The sequence below is a fragment of the Manduca sexta genome, chromosome 23, assembly GCF_014839805.1.
Source record: "Manduca sexta isolate Smith_Timp_Sample1 chromosome 23, JHU_Msex_v1.0, whole genome shotgun sequence".
NCBI lineage: Eukaryota > Metazoa > Arthropoda > Insecta > Lepidoptera > Sphingidae > Manduca > Manduca sexta.
In genome coordinates this window covers 9,552,095-9,573,509 of record NC_051137.1, presented here as the reverse complement: position 1 = coordinate 9,573,509, position 21,415 = coordinate 9,552,095, and the positions used below count along the sequence as shown (strand labels likewise).

At 33.7% G+C, this 21,415-nt stretch overlaps 3 protein-coding genes across 9 annotated transcripts; 1 reads left to right on the top strand and 2 right to left on the bottom strand.

Annotated features, from left to right (window-relative positions):
* The first annotated feature begins 1,146 nt into the window (after window positions 1-1,146).
* On the top strand, window positions 1,147-7,975 carry LOC115441019 (RNA-binding protein 39). Of its 3 annotated transcripts, none has more exons than XM_030165580.2 (8): window positions 1,147-1,333; window positions 2,617-2,671; window positions 4,384-4,463; window positions 5,078-5,603; window positions 6,332-6,598; window positions 6,673-6,888; window positions 7,247-7,371; window positions 7,545-7,975. In XM_030165580.2, the coding sequence occupies exons 2-8, from the start codon at window positions 2,618-2,620 to the stop codon at window positions 7,831-7,833; spliced, it is 1,557 nt and encodes a 518-aa protein (XP_030021440.1). In that variant the 5' UTR covers window positions 1,147-1,333; window position 2,617; the 3' UTR covers window positions 7,834-7,975. The 3 variants fall into 3 exon arrangements, with proteins under 3 accessions (XP_030021440.1, XP_030021438.1, XP_030021439.1); XM_030165578.2 differs by having other exon boundaries at window positions 5,075-5,603; XM_030165579.2 differs by having other exon boundaries at window positions 1,180-1,253; window positions 5,075-5,603.
* On the bottom strand, window positions 7,842-15,791 carry LOC115441022. 4 transcript variants are annotated; one of them, XM_030165585.1, is made up of 3 exons: window positions 15,448-15,791; window positions 9,908-10,265; window positions 7,842-8,333 (listed from the first exon to the last, which is right to left on the bottom strand). In XM_030165585.1, exons 1-3 carry the CDS (start codon window positions 15,522-15,524, stop codon window positions 8,127-8,129), a joined length of 642 nt encoding a protein of 213 aa, XP_030021445.1. In that variant the 5' UTR covers window positions 15,525-15,791; the 3' UTR covers window positions 7,842-8,126. The 4 variants fall into 4 exon arrangements, with proteins under 4 accessions (XP_030021445.1, XP_030021446.1, XP_037297591.1 ...); XM_030165586.1 differs by lacking the exon at window positions 15,448-15,791 and adding an exon at window positions 10,642-11,280; XM_037441694.1 differs by lacking the exon at window positions 15,448-15,791 and adding an exon at window positions 10,799-11,280.
* Window positions 15,792-18,384: 2,593 nt separating this feature from the next.
* Window positions 18,385-20,884, bottom strand: LOC115441021. Of its 2 annotated transcripts, none has more exons than XM_030165583.2 (5): window positions 20,746-20,884; window positions 20,510-20,640; window positions 19,995-20,420; window positions 19,205-19,361; window positions 18,385-18,652 (listed from the first exon to the last, which is right to left on the bottom strand). In XM_030165583.2, exons 2-5 carry the CDS (start codon window positions 20,571-20,573, stop codon window positions 18,427-18,429), a joined length of 873 nt encoding a protein of 290 aa, XP_030021443.1. In that variant the 5' UTR covers window positions 20,574-20,640; window positions 20,746-20,884; the 3' UTR covers window positions 18,385-18,426. The 2 variants fall into 2 exon arrangements, with proteins under 2 accessions (XP_030021443.1, XP_030021442.1); XM_030165582.2 differs by having other exon boundaries at window positions 20,510-20,660; window positions 20,746-20,763.
* Between the last annotated feature and the right edge of the window lie 531 nt (window positions 20,885-21,415).

Below are 21,415 nucleotides of genomic sequence, written 5' to 3'. Positions count from 1 at the left end.
ATGGCGATTCCTTTACATTAAATTTTCCGTGAGTGGATAATTTGTGTTACATAGATTTGAAAATTTCACTCAATTTATAAATGATGGCAACACTTCAGAATGTAAAGTGTAAGAGCATCTGTTTTTCAGATTCTGAATTACGTTTTTAGAGCCTGCGATTCCGTAGGTATAAAACAGGTCAATGACGAAACGAGCATTCCCACAGATTACTTGAGAAGCTAGCTATGCTTATGCCAAGCTCAAGGCCATGCCACGCGGTGCTCACTGGTGCTCACCTGTTAATAAAGAATGTCATAGCGATATTACAAGATAATTCCAGCCCGAATTAGTCAATCACATTTACTTAATAACGTTAACCGATGTGCTAGCTAAAATAATGAAAACTGCATCAAAATTGGATTGACATGATTTGCGAGAATAAAACTGCATTTCTGAAGGATATACTTATCTAAATAGTTTTTGCTTTGATACGGTTTCCATGTTCGATATATAACCTTTATTGTTATTTCAGTCAGTGTTGCCAGGGCCCTTGAGTCGTAAGTTACATTTCGTTCCTGAAATGTTACATTTTTGCTGCAAAAGTTACATTATTGTTTTGTTTTTAATTTACGCGTTTTTGGGCAAGCATTTCTGTAGCTACGAAACCGCGGGGACTCGCGAAGTAGGTAATGTGCGCGCGTGCGCACACTCAAAGCAAAAATCAAGTTTTAATATATGCAAGATACGTTTCATTTTGTCATGGCGAGCCACCTCTAAGTGTGATATGGATTGAAATACTTTTTAGACCCGCCAGTTTTAGGTGCGTTCAATTTGGAGGCGTTGAATAGAAATGCGTTCGTAATCTGTTTACAATAAAAAAATTGTATTACAAATCTCGTTGTTCTCAAAAGTTACGAAAATTGCCTTAAATATAAAAATTACTTACATGTTACGCGAGGGGGTCAAAAGTAACGAAAAATGTAAGAAATGTAACCTTCTGGCAACACTGATTTCAGTAGCGACTTCAGTTAAAACAAAATTAAAAAAATTAAAATTAAAATTAAAAAAATTAAAAATAAAATTAAAACTTCAGTTAAAAAGTTAAAACTTTTGTTTATCGAAAATAATCGGCATATCGATATTATTCGATACCAATGTCTATTCTCTAATCGCCATTCGCCATCGCCATTCTGACAGTCGCCCGTCGCCAATCGGCATCATCGGCATTTGGTAGCTGCAATTTATAATTTTGCGTCGCAGTTTTATTTACTTAGGTATACATAGCAGTTTAAATATTATTAATTTAAAAGACGCCTAATTTATTTCCACTTTCGTGTATACTATAACCACCCAGGTAAGTTTTAAGTGTCTTATTACAACTGAAATTCAAGACCCATGTGTCAAAAATGAAATCCTGAATACGCCATTTTGTATTCATAGCTCGTTGGTTTGCGATTAAAAAAAATCTTTTACATAAGTACGTAAGCAATCATATATAAAAATCATCTTTTGAATGATTCAAAAGGTTTAGTTATTTGATGCCATAAATATTTTCAAAGACATAGAAACTTACTTCATCAGACAAATGCGTTGGACATACTCGAATGTTCTCTGTAGGAAAATACGATAAAACAATAATGCACCCATTTTGTCATGTCTGTAAATTAAATTAAGGCGCTTTCCCAGCAAAAATGCGCACTAGCCGTGATTTAGAAGAATAATATGGTACATGTAGAAAAAAGTAAAACAAACTTTGTTTTATGATAATATTCACACATTTATTCAATTCGTTATTTTTAATTTGGTTGTTTTAAACTTTTTTTTAATATGGAAATGGTTCATTACTTCCATGATGAAAATGCCACTAAATTTGTCATTTCCTTGCACATCCTAAAGTACATATAATTTTAAATTACAACCATCACTATTAGACATATTTAAGTAGGAATAAGTTAATTGTTTTTTTTTGTAAAAGAATTATTTTTAAGATATTTTTAATATCTACATATTCCCGCTTCAAATTTTTTCTAATGCCTTATAAAATTATGGAACAAATGTATGTATATTTTTTTTTTTTTAACCTAAAATTACTTTTATAAAATCCTTTGTCATTGTATAATATTGATTTACTTTAATGTCACAGATACATAGCTCAAACTTTTATTAGGTACAATACAATATTTTTTATAAAATACATCATCAAAACCAATAACTTAGCATTAATATACCTAACACTTGTATGATTAAGCTTATTTACGAATAATGGGCATATTCATGTTATAAATAAAGCAATAATTTTGACTGTAATAAATTCAAAAGTTTCATATCTTTTCTTCAATAATAGATTTCATATATTGATCAGTTCTACTATGAGAATATATGTTAGCTTTATATAACATAAATTATGTCATGGTTACTTTATATACTATGACTGCATTTAATTTAGTGTCTTTTGTATCCTCTATTTTCTGTAATCCCTTCATTGCTATTCTTAAAGTATCAGCAAGACTGTATATTATATTGATATAATGACTGTTTCCAATTATTACAATTCATAGAAAAACATGACCTCTCTTTGGAAAAGGTGCCAGCAGCATTCTAGCCATATCAGTTGAAATAATTTTGTTCTTTTTGCAGAATGGCTGAAGATTTGGATGTTGAGGCCATGTTGGAGGCGCCATACAATAAATCTGTAAGTATCTTTGCATATATAAATTGTAGTTAAGTTGATAATAATCATGACACATCATTTTATATAGCATAAAAATTTCGAATATGGACCAAGTTAAAGTCTAACTTTGTATATTTTTTTAAAATTATTTATCTTAGGACTGTGATGAAAATGTGTACAATATTCTGTTCACTACTTTTAAAGTAGCTATATTCTAATCACTTCTAATTTATGATAAAATAATTTATACTGCTACTTGAAGTGTTACTTATGTTGATATGTATACAAACAATACTATTTTGATTCTGAATTTTAATTTGATATAAGTAATTCAAAGGCGTCTTTAATTAAACCAAAATATTACCAAGTATTAAATGAACTCCCAAGTGTAAAAATTCAAACCTAGGCAAACAATATATGGCTTACAATTTGATATATATATCAAATATTAGAGACATCTTTGAATTACAAAATCAGTGATGCAATGAATACTATTTTTACAAATATATATACAACATGTGTTATACAGAGACAAAAATAAGGAGAACATAAAGACTCAAAACTATTTGAGACTACACAATAGTTTTTTTAAAGTTTACTAAATACTATCAAAGTGAATGTTAAGAACCAAAGGGATTGTAAGCTACATATTTTAATGCCAAATTCTGTAAATTCCTATTTGAAGAGATGTATGAATTCATGTAATGTCTTGAAGTAATATCAATTGAAACTGAATGATATATTATATTATGCTAGAATGATTTATCTTTAATATACTTGTTTCCCATACCTTATACAAAAATATTTAGAAATCATTGTGATTCACAAGAGTGCTGAAAGTGTTAACACCGATTTTTAAATAATTAACACATTAATTAGCACTGCATGTAGGTACAGACCTCCCTGCAGCCCTACTTAGACTTGTGAACTCCGTCTAAAGTCTCAAAAGAAAGTTCCACTAATGTCTGCCACACATAGACATAATCTTGATAAAAAAATAAGCATTACCATAGTTAATGGAGAATATCTTCAGCTGTAGAAAGTAGTCAATCAAAAGATCTTCCTAACAGAAATTGTATATTTGCATTGTTTTGCCTCCATTTTATGGATAACCATTTCCGAAAACATTTTCAACAAAATAAATATTTGTATATATATTCCTTGCATCACTATAAAGTGGTAAGATATAAAAACAAAATTACATTTGAGAATCATTTCTTGTATTTATAGAACTTTGTGGTAATAGTCCAGCATACTACACCAACCTGAACAAACAGAGAGGTATCCACTCTACTAATTTCGTATTTTTTTATTAATTTAAATCAACAGTTACTTCAACATTAAAATAAAAAAAAGATATTAGAAAAGTACATTCAGTTTTTTGAAAAAGGACTATTAGCTGACGGGTGGTAAATCTTTTGCAGAAGTATCCCTGTGTGATGTTAGCGCTGTGTGCATCCTTTGTCAGTGGTTTTATGAACGGTAAGTGTAGATTGGGGCGGCGACAGAGACTGCAATGAGTGGGACCACAGTCAGTCATGATTTGACACATCTTAGGAAAAGTAATGACCATCAACATTTGTGTTGTTTCACCAGTGACATAATATTTGTGTCCCTGTTGAAAGTTCGCAGATGTTTATTCAAATAACTATTACATGTTACTAATGCAATTTTTATTTATTCACTCGGCGTGTTGCTGTGGCGCTGCTTCTACCTTGTGCTTTGTGTGACAGGATAACACTTCCTCTTCAAAGCAACGATCGGACAAGTATTCTGATAAGCACAAAGAAAAAGACAAAGACACCAGTCGAAGGTAAGATATCTTACTATTATTATAAATTTACTTTTTAGTAAAAATATTATAAATACGAGTTTGTAAAAATGCTAATAGGAAAACACCTAAACGGATCTGAAATTTGGCATATGTATAAACAATTTCCTGGGAAAAAACATGGCTAGTTCTTAGTTGGGTAATTTTCTTCCATAGAAATTATGGATTTTTCTGATATTAATGGTATCGTTCATGTAGTGCTATGAATCGCTACAGTTTCATAGGAACTATTTTCAAAGGTTTTTTACGCGCGCAAAGCCGCGAGCAAAACGAATTTGACATGTAATGATTTGTGATTAATTACTTACCAAAAATTTGCGTAAACCCAGTTCTGTATATAAGTGGGTCAAATACAACATACAGAAAATCCAGACATTGAGATTATACAGTCATAGGTATATTCATAATGCTGAGTTTGATTGGTTGATTTGGAAGCTAAATTTTCGATTTATATCCTTATTTTAATATATAAACATAATTATTAAAATTTTACATTTTCAGTTCTTACGTATTTAAAATTATATTTGTAATGAGAGACGTCTTTAGCACTTTAGTGTTTCTATAAAGCGAAATCTATTTTTATTTATTTTTAGAAGAAGTCGGTCAAGAGACAGAAGAAGATCAAAAGATAGAGAATCACGACGTTCAAAAGATAGGGATGATAAAAAAGATAAGGATCGTGACAGGGAGAGGGATAGAGAACGTCGGGACCGCGACAAGGATCGTGGGCATAGAGATAAGGATCGCGAACGGGAAAAGGAACGTGAACGTGACAGGGATAAAAGGCGCAGTAAAGAAAAAGAACGTAGTCGTGACAGAGACCGGAGTCGCGATCGTCATGCACACAAAAAAGAAAAAAGTGCTGAAAAGGAACCCCGTAAAGATTACCGCTCCAAGTCAAGGGGTCTCGATCCAAAAGTAGAAGATTTACCCCCCGAAGAGAGAGACTTGCGAACAGTATTTTGTATGCAATTATCTCAAAGAATTCGGGCAAAAGATCTTGAAGAATTTTTCTCATCTGTAGGAAAAGTGCGAGACGTAAGACTTATTACATGTAATAAAACAAGAAGATTTAAAGGCATTGCATACATTGAATTTAAAGATGCCGAATCTGTGCCTTTGGTAAGTTAAATGCTACATCAATTATGACAAAATTATAGTCAATATATTTGTTAACAACAAAGACATTAAACAGTATAGTTAGTTATAGACCGGACATTGGGACTGAATTTGTATCCCAAAAGTTATTACCCATTGGCAATAAGTCATTGTCTTATTTTAAATGTCCGTGTGACAAGATGTCACAGCATCCATAGATATTAATACAAAAATAAAATATTTACAGAAAATAAACTTAACTGAAAAAATTTCGTCATATTAAATTTTAAAGGCCGAAATATCCATGATTATTAATTATTTTTACGTTTTTCTTTCAACTGCGAGAACTAATCACTAACTAGACGTGAATTTAAATTCTTTACTTGCCAATACTTGTTTAGTTACCCAGATTAAAGGTGAAACAAAATGTATGAAAATGGACCTTGAGGTATCGCCTTAAAAACGTGCAAATCACGAAATGGAAGAAATATGAAGTATTTTACATTGGTGTTTCGCTATTTCACAGTAGATTGAGTAACCATTGCATATGCACAAATTTTGTTGTATGACAATCTTCCTAATGTCCGTTCTTTTTCTAAATAATCTTAAAAATCTTTGGCTAACAATTACATTGATGAGTACAAAACGAAATAACTAAAACGATTTTATTTTCATGACTTCATTTTCAAAATATAAATTTGTCTTACATCCTTAAAAATTCAAGATTTTAAATATATCCATATATTTTGCAGGCTCTTGGCTTAACTGGACAGAAACTGCTGGGAGTCCCAATAATAGTACAACACACACAAGCTGAAAAAAATAGAGTAGGTAATACATTGCCCAATTTGGCACCCAAAACTAGCAATGGACCAACAAGACTCTATGTTGGATCTTTACACTTTAACATTACTGAAGACATGCTTAGGGGGATATTTGAGCCTTTTGGAAAAATTGACCATATTCAGCTTATGACGGATCCAGAAACTGGAAAAAGTAAAGGCTATGGTTTCCTCACGGTAAGTTTATCTTAGATTAAAAATTTTATGTTCACATGCTAAATAGAATTATTAACAACATTTTTCTTTTCCAGTTCCATCATGCTGCTGATGCAAAGAAAGCCATGGAACAATTAAATGGTTTTGAATTGGCTGGACGTCCAATGAAAGTTGGAAATGTTACTGAAAGGACAGATGGTGGTTCCAGTACCCGATTTGATGCTGATGAATTAGACCGTGCAGGCATTGATCTTGGTGCTACCGGACGTTTGCAGTTAATGTTTAAGCTAGCAGAAGGAACTGGTTTACAGGTAGAATAATTACTATTATTTACACATGTATATTGATTGAATATATTTTGCTTGATAAATTTATGTAACAGAAATTTTATACATGTAATGGTTACTACTGTTAATCAATCTGTGCCTAAGAAGGTTGTGGAAGATCATAATCTAAATACTAACAAGATAATAATTACATAGGTAAAATAATATATAAAGAATACTCCAGTGGTGAAATTGAGTAGAAAATATGGATACTCTAGTTACTAGGCGTTACATAGTCCAATTGTTATAGCTCTTTTTTCATTCCAATATTTTCTAAACAAATATAGTTCTACTAAATTAAGTGATTACATAGAGTTAACCATGTTTAAATTTTATATTTCAGATACCACCAGCCGCAGCATCTGTTCTGATGGGAAGTGGTTCAACATTTGTTACTCCACAGCCACAAGTTGCACCTCCCATTGCTACCCAATGCTTTATGCTTAATAACATGTTTGATCCAGCTAGGTAAGTCCTTTAGTTTACGCCTGTTGCAAACCATGAACTAAGCTAAGTCAGTTTAACTTGTAACAGATATTTTTCACTCATATTAGTATGTAAACTAGGCTATGGGTTATTGAATATTCTTAGCTAAGCGAACTAAGTTAAACTTATAACCAAGTTTAAATCTGTTTTTTCAGTGAAACAAATCCAAGCTGGGATGTAGAAATAAGAGATGACGTAATAAGCGAATGCAACAAACATGGTGGCGTATTACACGTGTATGTAGATAAAGCTTCACCACAAGGAAATGTATACTGCAAGTGCCCCACGATAGCGACGGCAGTAGCATCGGTGAATAGTTTACACGGCCGGTGGTTTGCAGGCCGAGTTATCACAGCTGCATATGTTCCACTTGTTAATTACCATTCCTTGTTCCCTGACGCTATGACCGCCCTCACATTGCTATTACCATCTCGACAACGATAGAATAAAACTTCGATTCAATAAAGCATTTATTGTAATTTTATATCATGATTGAAAAACATGTGTGTATTTAATAACAATTCAATTAATGTACTATCTAGTTAAACTATTAAGTTTAGATAATAAAGTTATTAGACATACATTATTTTGAGTTATTAAATTTACTGTAAAACAAAACCTTATAAAACAAGAGTTACTTAATAAAATACTTTTAAGTAATTGCATTTATAGAATACATTCGATTGTATAGTTACAAAATGAATGGCAATTACCAATAGCTTCTTCTATAGAACTGCTCACTGCGAAGCTCTTATCCAATCAATTTCCAAAGTAGCTGGACCTCTTTGTTTTACTGGCTGATATACGCCGCCATACATTTGCAAGCCAATGCTTGTTATTTGAGACAAGTCTAAAGTCTCGTTATTATTAACTCGTTTTCCCCGGTAATATGCCTTAAATTCAGAAAACTTCAAATTTCTTATGGCAAATTCGTCTTTAGGAGCCTGAAAATAAAAATATTATTATATATCCGTCCCAAATTTTAATATGGTAACTACGACGCCAAAAGATGAAAACGCTACCGTGCGGCTCACCCTTACGGCTCGCCACCCGCTAGGCGTGTGTTCGCGTAACGAACCGGAACGCCACACAGTGGATCGAAAAGGCAATTTTAGTGACTTAGGAAATAATTTTGTTTTTTTCAAAAACTTTTTCCGCTAATCGCTAGATATTATTAGCGCTTACAATATTCATTGTTAGTCATTTTTTTATAAACCTTATAGTTTCGGCTAAAAAAAATATTTCATGTTTTTGATGTATGGAACGCACTATAAAAACCTACATTTCTGGGAAATCTTGAAAGGTCTTGCTTTGAAACTAGTTTTTACTTAATCCTAATCGGTTCTACTATACTTCTGCACTTCGAACGTCTGCATCGACCTGCCACTTCTCCAGTTATACGAGTTGAAAAAATTGTGAAAATATGTAAATTTGACACAAGATGGTAAGAAAAATGCTATGGAAATCGCACAATCTGCGAGGTAATGATGAAGAAATGTACCAGTATGGATTATCATCGTTGCACGCCTGGATAAAATGCATGGAGTGCCTAGTCCACATATCTTATCGTTTGGAAGTTAAGAAGTGTAGCTGCAGGGGTGACGATAAAGATAAAATCAAAAACAAAAAGTCTGCAATACAACGAGCATTTTAAGAAGAATGCGGTTTATTAATTGATGTAGTAAAGCAAGGAGCAAGCAGTACTAACAATAGTAATACTGCCCGAAGATTTTTTAAAAATAAAGCAACAACAGCGCGTATCTCTGGCATTAATGAGCAACTCATAGTAAATTTTTATGTGATTCTTCAAGCCATTGCATCTGGAGAGCGTGTTGATCATATTAAATTTTCTATATTCTGCAATGAAACTGCAGAACTATATGTTAAATTATATCCTTGGTATTATATGCCGTCCAGTGTACACAAATTATTAATGCATGGGGCTGATATAATTAAACATTTTGGGGCCATTGGGAAGACGACCCATTGGGAAGCTGTCAAAAGAAGCTGCAGAAGCACATAATAAAGACTTCCGACATTATAGAGAAAACCCTTCCCGGAAAATAAATAGGATAGCGACAAATGAGGACATCTTCCATAATCTTCTTTTGTCGTCTGAGCCAAAGATTAGCCTTAAACCCCGCATGACAAAACAAAATGTATTGATACTCTCTCCAAAAGCCAAAGAATTTTATTAAAATAAAAAATTAAAAATAAGGAACTTCTGCATTTGCCAACAGAACCAGAAGAGCTAGAATTTATTAATGTAGAGAGTAATTTAGAAAATTTACAAAATAGTAGTGGTAGTGAGTAAATCCCAAGGGCACAGATTATCTTGTATTGATTATCTTGTATTTCATGTGAACACTCCTACGGAACACACCGACTGATTTACGAATATTCCCACATATCTGCCAACACCTCATAACTTTTGCCATATTCTTTTAAAATGTAATGTGTCCAAGTATGTACAGCTGTTCCGTTTCATTATTATAATAAAAATACCATCTTTACTTACCTGAAAATATTGCTCAAATGAGTAATTTGGCTCGTCATTTAGACCTTTGTGTCTCAAAATTATTTTAAATCCGTTATATTGTCCTTGGCCCCGGCATTGTATTTGTAATTTCGTATAGCCTGTTAAGTTGTAACTTCTGATTGCTCTAATGCCTGCAAATCCTGCACCGTTCAATTGAGGGTTGAGAAGTGCAAAAAATATCGCTCTACGAAAAGCAATATTCTTGTGTATTACGAGTAATGCTTTTGACATTCCAACATCACGTACTGTGTCCGATTGTTCTTGCCATGCATCTACGTCATCATTTTTCGTGAAATCAAATAAATATTGTTCGTCTCCTCCGATGGAACTAGTGCCGCTGAAATAGAGAAGAAAGAAATTTCATTAAGTACATATTAGTATGCAATACTTGCACAAATTCGCTTACAGTTTCATGAACTGGTTCCTCAAAATTCAAAATACATAAGTAAGTAATAAGTTTCTTCCCTTGTTTAAATACAAGTTTGATCAAAAACTTTCTATGACTTTGCTTAAAAGTGAACGTTATCCAAATATTGAACTTCTATAGAAAACGGGTATAAACTAGTTTTAGTGCTGCATAAAAACCGTTATAGACTAAACACCAAGCAGCTTCACGGACTATACCAAGTGCCTAATACAGATCGGTATTTGCCGACTAAATATAATGCAGGTTCTATAAAATAAGTAGCTAGGTAAGTATGTATGTACTCAACATTTTCTCTTCCAGCGCTGCGAGACCGTCATTAATTTCATGTTTTTTACACAAAAGATCTTGATCACACTCAGCCATTTTGTATGTTAGATATTATAATACATAAAATGTCCCCTAATTAAGTCTATAAAACCAATACACGACAAAAAAAATTGTACCTACTAAGTTGGGAGAGGTAGGTATTGTAAAAATGCAAAAGGTAATAGGTAGGCCCCGGCATTAAACCGGTAGTTTTACCACAAATATATTAAAATAACTAGTTCTAGTAGGTATTCATGTTGCTAAGCTCGCTAACTTTGCTATATCAATAGAATATTTAGCATAAATTAAATTACAAATAGATAAAAGAAGCAAACGACGCGACACAACGTGTCTTCTATTCTATGTGTTATATAAGTATACAACTGAGAACAATGATTTCAAAACCTCTTGCAAAACAGATCATAGATAATAAGGTATGAATGAATATGAATAAATGATTTTCTATCAGAAAATACCACTGGAATTAAACTATAATAAACTGTGTTATACGAAACACCTATGTACACGTAGGTAGAGAAGATGGAGGTATATTAGGACAAACTATATGGAATTTAATTCCAAAATTTATTAACACATTTTTTAATGGCAGCACTATCACTCAATACTGTCAAAATATTTGATCTATAGAAACGTCACGTTCAATCTAAAACGAATGTAATATTAAAGTAGTAATTAAATTGTTTGATTCTATATGTTTTGAGTATGTTTAATATCTTTTCATGAAATTACATTATTGTATATATTTAAATCCTAATACCTAAGATGTTTTTAATACATAGATACGTTGTCCGAGCTCAATACTGGCAAGACAAAAGTAAGGTAATTGCCTGACATTCACTTAGTCAACCTCCAACCACTTTCGCCGCTAGTCGGTTTACTAACTTTTGTATTTTTATAAATAAAATGCCTTCCTGTGTTTTGAGACGATGTACAAATTATACTCCAACTGTGAATGAAAAAAACATTTCATTTCATACGTTAGTAATAAGTATACACTATTTCACTTATTTTTTAACAAATAAATGCATTTTCTACTTTTTATGACTCAGACAACAATAATTAAAGTTGATCTATGGTCATGCTTCTTAATAGGCAGCAACACTGCCGTTACTTCTTCACAATAAAGTCGTTCCTGTACTGTGTCGTTTCATTACGTCTACAAGTAAAACACTTTTATATTACGAGATTTATAATTTTAATAATGGCTAATAAATATGTAAAATTTACTAAATTAATCTTATGATAATCAATCCTAAACTAGCCCCCTGCCGGCCATTCAAAAAACACCACATCCCCAGTGACTCTTATCACGCATAACAACAAGAAAAAGTCCTAAACTGGATCAATAATATCCTAAGCTACCCCGCAGTGGGCAGACTAGGACTAAGGTCTGTCACGAAATTGATCACCGAAACAAGCGTCGCGTCGCGTAGATGTCAGCTAGTCTGCCCAGGCCTAAAATAGACCCCTTCCAATTTTCTTCAAGGTCACTGGCAGAGATCAAAAAGGTTATCCTTTCGATTGGTCAGTCGTCCGCCCGGCGCCTCCTACGTCTCCTCTGGCGGCGGGAGGGATCTTCTCTCTCCCGATCCCTCTCGGCACTCTCCTTCTGCGAGATGACTACCTCACAAAAGTGGGCCACCGCACGCCAGGATCTTTTACTGCCAACCATGGAAGCGACCACGGCTGGCAGCGAAAGATCTCCTCCGACGACTGATCTAAGGGCGCTGCGCTCTTCGTCCCAGGCTGGACAGAGCTCCAAAGTATGTTGGGCCGTATCCAGCGGGCAGTTGTCACAATGGTGACACACGGCCGACACCTCCGTACCTACGATCCGGTACAGATACTCATCGAAGCAGCCATGTCCGGTGAGTACCTGTGACAACCGAAAGGTTGCCGCACCGTGGCGCCTGTCTAGCCACTCGGCAAAGACAGGCCGCATGTTAGTCTCTATCCTGGATCACATTATTCCAGCTATTTAAAACATTACTTACCTATTAACGGCTTCCTTAGCACTGGCATATTTCCGTCTTTATGGCGGAAAGATTGTTATACCCCTTCTTAAAATTCCTAACCTTCACTAGCTAAGGATTTCCGTCCTATATCTATTCTCGGATTACTCCCATTCCTTTCTAAAATGTTGGAGGGTTGCTCATAAGTAACTGTCTCGGTATGAGCACATGAACAACCTGTTATGCCCGTTGCAGTCTGGCTTTAGGCCTGGCCACAGCACTGTTACCGCGCTCCTCAAAGTGACTATTACCTTCAGGGGCGTCAGCATTCAGAGCGCATTGGCGATTCCTCGTCATGTTAGTGCCATATTTACTCTGAAGTCTCTCAAGGCTACCGCCTACTTCCCCATTCTCCTACTTTATTAGTCTCATTACTCAGAACCTTCAGTGTGCATACCATCTATAGGTATGCCGATGACTTGCAAGTATATTCTCAAGATGGAGTTGATTGTGTATCCGCAGCTGCGTATAGGTTGAACAAAGACCTTGCATATATTAAAGGTTGGTCTGACAATTTCGCCCCATCGGTAAATTCTTCGAAATGTCCAGCCATTATTATAAGTAGCCCGAGAATTATCAGTAGGTTAAAATTTGCAAACATTCCATCTGTCATATTTAATGACACTATCTTACCTTGGTCCTCTAGCGTTTAAGCTCTCCGCTTACACATCGACTCCACTCTGAGCTGAAGGCCCCAGGTAACGTCTGTCTTTTAGAGAGTCATCGGTATTCTTCGCAATCTATACCGCCTTAAAACTTCCTCACGCCTAAGACCAGGACTATGCTGGTGCAAACCTTAATCCTTCCCGTAATCGACTATAGTGATGTGTGCTATTTTGACCCGAATCCGGATCTATTCACCAAACTAAACCATCTTCTTAATAACTGCATTCGACCATAGATATACATATGTACTTATTCGTCAATGCATTCGACTCGTGTTTAATCTACGTAAATATGACCACATTTCCTCTCATCGTTTGCAATTAAAATGGCTACCTATTAGCCAGCGCTACTCTTTGCGTGTACTTACCATCCTATTCTCTCTTCGTATATCCCCTACCCCTCCTACTTATTTATCTTCAAACTTCCTATATCTTTGTAAAGGCATAATTTAATATCTTTTTTTATTTCCTATTTACACTACCATCTACCTACCATCATTATTTCTGTACCTCCCTAAGGTTGACTGGTAGAGAATGCCTATGGCATTAATCCACCTGTATACATTTGTATTCGAAGTGTTAGCACATTTAATTAGCTAAATAAGGTTATAAAATTTTTAAAACGTAAAAAAATATAAATATATTCATGTTTTTTCATCTGACTATTACGGTGACGTAGTTATATTGCCTGCGCGATACTACCACTGCTCTGAGGTTCCGGATTCGAATCCTATTAATATTCGAGTCGGGTAGTGAGTGATATTTCTGTTTATCTGCTCAATAGCAGCCCGGAATCTGGAACTTATGCCCGATATTAGGATAGACTTGACCCCTAAAACTCCATGGGACGAAGCATACTTGACAAAAAATGAGTGCCCTGGTTGCAGCCTCTGTCTACCCTCCGCGACCAAAGAGCGATGTATATGTTCTTTCTCAAACACAATATATTAAATACGCATGTTTAACACTGAAAATTAAATGCTGTAAAAAGAAAAAAATACTTGACCTTTATATTGAATCAATCTTTGTTTTATATTATGATGTAGAGAAATAAGGTTGACTGGAGATTTATTTTGCCCAGATCAAGTTACAGTTATAATAATTAGTGTATTATCTACACAAATAAGTTTCGCGGTAAGCTTTTATCTCTACATCTAACATAGTACGTATATAAAACATGATTCAGTTTGAAGGTTATATTTTATTACTATTCTTTTTAAAGCATTTAAATTAAAGTTTTGTTTTAAAAATGTTTTTTTACTATTGACCTATTCTCGACTAATTATTTAATTTGATACTCTGAGTTTGATACCCATATTACAGGGGTGCGTAGAAAATAACTAATCCGCCATCTTGGGCAGTCTTCCATATTGGATTTAAAGTGAAGCCACTTAGCTAATCAAGCATTGTCATTTGTCATGTCTAAACGAGTGCAAAGTTCCATCATCGGTTGATGATAACTGCTTTAATATTCATTTACAAGATTTGACCCTAACATACATACAAACATGACTACTTATTTTGTCATAGGCATCCATGTTATGGTACTTACCTAAAATGTAGAAAATGTGGTACGTAATCAAGTGCATCGCAAAGTTCCGTAGATACCTACTACGAAATTATCTATCCCAGTATCAATATATTTCACATTTCCGGCGTCGAACAGACGTACAGAGCCTATTGTACCTACTATAAATTAACCTCACCTTCTAGTAAATTCAAATTTCCATGGGTTCAAATAACAAATATTCCTTAGCCCTATTCAGTTAAATTGACGTAGTGGTTTTATTCCCTTTGGATAAATTATAAAATGGTGGGCAAATACTTGTGTATGAATACGTTAATGTGACAAAGATTATGTAACCCAAATACAAAGTAAAATGGTACCTATCTAGATTTTTCCAAGACAATTATAAGATTCAAATATCTACATTCTTTTCACACATAACTAGTATTTAGGTATAACAGTTTAACAAAACACCTATGCTTGAACAGATACCTAGTTAAGTATTTAAATAATTTGCATTTATATTGTAAATAAAAATAGCTTCAAAGTAATTTACAATGAATACTTAAGTGTCTACTCACCTATTTTGACACAAAGCACTCATCATAATAAGTGGCACAAAAAAAGCATAAATATTTTTTATTTTAGAGCCCAACATGGCTTGTGAGATATAGTTTAACACTAAGTTTTATTCATTAATTTGTCCACGTCGACTACATCTGGTACAAATGTATGATAACCATTCCGGTTCATTGTATTTACAACTGGCATATTAACATGAACGTTTGACACTGTTATCATTTTAATGTTATTGACGTAGATATATTTTTGTATATGAAATCTCTAATTTAACTATAAGAACCAACACTAAATTTATCATTATGATTTAACGTCACTATTGTAAGCATAATATATTAATTCCCTATATTAGTGTACTAGCTTTTGCCCGCGACTCTGCCCGCGTGATAAAGTTTTTTCGGAATAAAGTTTTCCTTTATAAAAGTCTCGCTATATACTTCCCGGGATACAAAATAGTCTAAATTCTTCCTAAAGTCTCAGCTCCATACCAAATTTCATCTAAATCCGTTGGGTAGTTTTTGAGTTTTACGCGTTCAGACAGATACGGCAGGGGACTTTGTTTTATCTATATACTATTATATAAAGCTGAAGTTTGTTTGTTTGTTTGTTTGAACGCGCTAATCTCAGGAACTACCGGTCCAAACTGAAAAATTCTTTTTGCGTTGGATAGCCCTTTGTTCGTGGAGTGCTCTAGGTTATATATCATCACGCTATACCCAATAGGAGTGGAGCAGTAATGGCTAATCTCAGGAACTACCGGTCCAAACTGAAAAATTCTTTTTGCGTTGGATAGCCCTTTGTTCGTGGAGTGCTATAGGCTATATATCATCACGCTATACCCAATAGGAGTGGAGCAGTAATGGCTAATCTCAGGAACTACCGGTCCAAACTGAAAAATTCTTTTTGCGTTGGATAGCCCTTTGTTCGTGGAGTGCTATAGGCTATATATCATCACGCTATGACCAATAGGAGCGGAGCAGTAATAGCTAATCTCGGGAACTACCGGTTCGGACTGAAAAAATATTTTTGTGTTGGATAGCTCTTTAATCGTGTAGTGCCATAGGCTATATATCATCACGCTATGACCAATAGGACCGGAGCAGTAATAGCTAATCTCAGGAACTACCGGTTCGGACTGAAAAAATATTTTTGTGTTGGATAGCTCTTTAATCGTGTAGTGCTATAGACTATACATCATCACGCTATGACCAATAGGAGCGGAGCAGTAATGGCTAATCTCAGGAACTACCGGTTCAAACTGAAAAATTATTTTTGTGTTGGATAGCTCTTTGTTCCTGGAGGCCTATAGGCTATATATCATCAAGCTATGACCAATAGGAGCGAAGCAGTAATGAAACATGTTGCAAAAACGGGGAAAATTTATTAGTTTTGAGAGCTTCCGTTGCGCGCGCTGCGTAAACAGTTAAAGTTATGCAACAATAATGTATGACGGGATTGTTCCTCTTAAAAAGTTCTACAAAAATATATTATAAAACAATTTGGTATGGAGACAGTTTGAGACCCTGGGAAGAACATAGGCTCCCGGGAAAATATATAGCGTGACTTTTATAACGGAATACTTTAGCCCGAAAAACTTTGTAACGCGGGCGGAGCCGCGGGCAAAAGCTAGTAATATATATTTTTAGAACGTTTTAAAAGGCACAATTCCGTCATACATCATTGTTGCATAACTTTAAACGTTTACGTAGCGCACGCAACGGAAGCTCCCAAAAGTAATAAATTTCCCCCGTTTTTGCGATTTTTTTTATTTTTCCGCTCTTATTGATCATAGCAGTAATGATATTATATAGCCTTCCACGAACAAAGGGCTATCCAACACTAAAAGATTGTTCAGTTCGAATCAGTAACTACTGGTTCGAACTACTTCTTTTCCTACTTCCTAAGATTAGCGCGTTCAAACGAAAAACTCTTTAGCTTTATATAATAGTATATCGATTAGGTAAATATTATGTAATGTTTACTTTGTATTCTCTCTTGCTTGTGCGTCATATTTTATCAAATCACTTAACCCGTCATGACTTGTCAAACAGCTACGCGTGTGACGGAAAAATAACCTTATTATGTAGTATATAAGGTTATAATCCCGTGACACACGCAAATGTCATGTAGCTGTCTTGGCTCGCCGGCGAGCCACGAGAGACCAAGAGTTAAGTAAAAGATAGTTTTACAGATTTTACAATACTCTTTAATACTCGCCATCCAGTCCATTTTTTAAAGACACGGGAAGAAGTAGAACTGTGAGGGTCTGGGTTCGGTTCCCAATTTGGGCCAGAAAAATTTATGAGTTTTTTAATCCAAAGACACAATTAATTTGGTTTCCCCAATTGATATATGTGATCATTATGGCGCAAGGTTCGCTACCACATAGCACAACAGAAGTTCCTTTAAAAGTATTTGTATGCTCATGTCCGCGCTGACGAGGATCGCGACGCGTTATCTTTTTATTTCCCCCCACTTGCCAGCCCGAACTGGCTACTTTGATTGGTACCTTGTTATTTTAAATTTAATCCCTTACATTGTCCATAGTTATATAAGTAATTTTAATTGTTATATGGAAATAATAATGATATTCCTATACAGTGTTTTGACGTATCATAAGTACCTACAATTTTGTTCATCTACATGTCTACATGATAAATAAAGTAATTATTTTAATTTTTACGAGTCAATAGTGGTCCTCCGAGACACCACGTGGGGCCCTGTGGGCGTGCGAGCCCCCGGAGGTTGCCTTAGGCCGCCTCTGGCACGAGTTGTACTTCTGCCAAACCTTCAAGGATAAAAGTGAATGTAATAAGTATTACATTCGATGTAGGTATTCATAAAGTGGAAATGAAGAGAATAAGTTTTTTTTTTAATATTTGGTTTCAATTCCATTGTAAAAGTTATTTTAAACATTATTGAAAGAAATGAAGAACATATTTAGTAATAACTTATTTTTATTTTTATATAATGCTGTAATATTATTTACCACCACCAGCCTTAATGATATGTTTTAAAAATCCAATGTGTCTCAAATATCGTACAATGAAAGGTGTAGCTGTCAATGTAATAGCTATCCTGAATGGGGCAAGACATTTGTGTACGGCATATGCTACCACAAAAGTACCCGCATTAGATCCAGCAACTTTTAAAATGCCACCTTCTCCAATATTCAAATACTTCACAACTGCCACCAGATCTACTCCACTGAAAGAAAAATATAATAATAACTATATAATATACATATTTATTAAATTATGGGATTGTGTGATTAATTAACAGTTGTTCAGTAATAATTTAAAATAATTACTGATTATTTACTTCACTCTATCAAATTCATACATATTTTTTATCATTCAGGTTGTATTCATGTTAATATCTTAATTAAATTGTAAAGTGTAAAAAAGCATCAATTAAGGAAATGAAGTTGTATTGCTTGTGATATGTTATTGAATATGTAATGGTTAATAATGTAACACTTATTATTATAAACTATGAATATTTTATCTTGACCCTGTTTTCAATGGAAGTTTGAGACAATATTAATTCAACTATTTAGTATGAACTTTAATAGTAAATAAATAATTATTTTAACTATGGTGATTTTTTCTAACTTTGCAATAAATTGTACTCAAAATACTTATATTATTTATAAACAATATGTTATAAATTATATATTCTATTGAAAAATGGTCAGTTGTTAATGACCCTTTTAAGCATTTAAATTTTATTTTAACATAATGTTAGTACTAAACATACCTAGAAACCAGCAGGTAACATCCCCCTAACGAGAGCAGTGAAATGGTAACATGAAACACAATCACTGTTGACCCATATTCTTTGACTGCTTTTTTCAATTTCTCTTTGGCATTTATGGGGGGTTGGGTGTCAGTACTCATGTTTCTCGTGCCAACAGCTATGCTTTGAAAAATTAATAAAATGACATTAAAACCAACTACAAAATAGATCTTTAAAAATTTTGAGCATATATAATTTATTTTTCATGTTGATAGTAGTTTATATTAGTATATAATTTCTAAGTAATAAGTTCTAATAAGTCTACAATTTCTTTAATTTTACATGATAGGTACCTACATGCTATGTAGTAAAAAAATATCAAATCATTCAGTTAATACTCCTTTACACCTTACATCAATTAATTTAAAAGAATTAATAAGTAAAGCTATTACAAGCATAATATTACATATCATAAGCTACATAACCAAAAAATAATAATTTTGACCTGATTATGTTGGCAAGAGAAAAAAACAATGTACAGTTACATTCCACATAAAGTAGCCATCGTAGATTATCTGAATAATATGATAGTCATGAGATGATTTCAAGAATTACATGCAATGTTAATATCATATATGCAAACATACTAAGATGTTTTATGATGCCTATAATAAATTATGAACTTCATACTACTAATTATGTTATAACTTGATTTCCAATGCAAACTTATAAAATCCATTAACAATAAACATAAATATGACTTTCTATACCTTTGTGTATAGAATTGTTATATTATGTTATATGTGCATACCTTTGTTTAACATTCTTTCTCTGTACTCATTACGCATAGTAAGATAGTGTGCACTATGCAAATGTTCAGACAAATATTTGTGTCCTTGTCCCCATTGTGATCCAGGCATGTTTAAATGTGTCCGATTCCCAGTAAAGGGACTTGGTACATTACTTTGCATAGAAGAATACAAGCTGACAGCACCAGTGCAATCATATTTGTTTGCATATGGATCTGCTTGTGCAGTGATATCAAATTTTAACATTTCTTGTTTCCTGAAATATGAATTTATAACTGGACCAGATATGTCTCTCTCCCTCGAGGGTGAAAATCTACCAGTTTCAGAAGCATTAATATCCACAACATTGGTTGGTAATTTTAAAGCAGCTGCTGGAGGATATTTAAGACAAGGTGTACCATGTATGTCTTGTCCAACATTCGAGTTTCCTGTTGGCAAAAACACATCTTGAAGAACCTGCCAAATCACTCCCAAAACATGTCTGAATAAATTTATTAATATGACAAACTATTCTTACCAAATATTCGGCTCCACTTTTGATTACCGATGAAATAGTTCGATTTTGAAGTAATTTTAAACATGATGTTAAAAACTCGTCCACCAAGAGGTTAATATTTATGTACTTTTTTATTGCGTTTCACAAGCCAACTGCCGACAAGTAGCTACCACTTAGAAAAAAAAAACTAGTTTTACATGTACAATGTAGTCATCGCGTGTAATGGTGTAGACAAAAGAGTATTATAATATACCTACCTAGACTGTTATGTAGCTCTATTCATGACATAATATAAATGTATATTATTGACATTGGTCGATGAACATATGAAATGCGAATAACATGCTACTTTTTTTTTTTCTTCCTCCTTAGTGAACAGGCTATAGTCTTACGACTATACTGCCTATAACATGCTGCGTCAGTGTCAACTGTCATTTGTTTTTTTTCTTGTATGGTTTACTCCTTAAGGAGAAGGCAAAGGCTCTCAGCCATACAGCCTAGTCTATCTTCTTTTATACGTCTGTCATTTGTGATTTATCCAATTTTTTTTTATTTATTAAGTAATAAATAAAAAGTATTCAAGTTACATAGTTTTCATACAAAAAGTAACGATACTTCGATAGTAGATCGTATATATTGAAACATAATATCTGTAGTCGGTACTGATTTAGCTACATTAGATTCGGCTTCTATTAATTTATTAATCAAGATAATTCTTTACAGGTAAACTTAGGGCAGAATAAAATGAAGTGGTCGAGACAATATTATAGTGGTTGGTACAATATTATGGGCAACATTCATGAGGAACTATTTTCATTTCATATAAAGAGTAAGTAAGGTAAAGTAAGTAATTACCGACTCGCATTTTATTTATGTTTGTTATGAATTTCTTTTCCAGATATGGTCTAATATTAGTATACCTTTTTT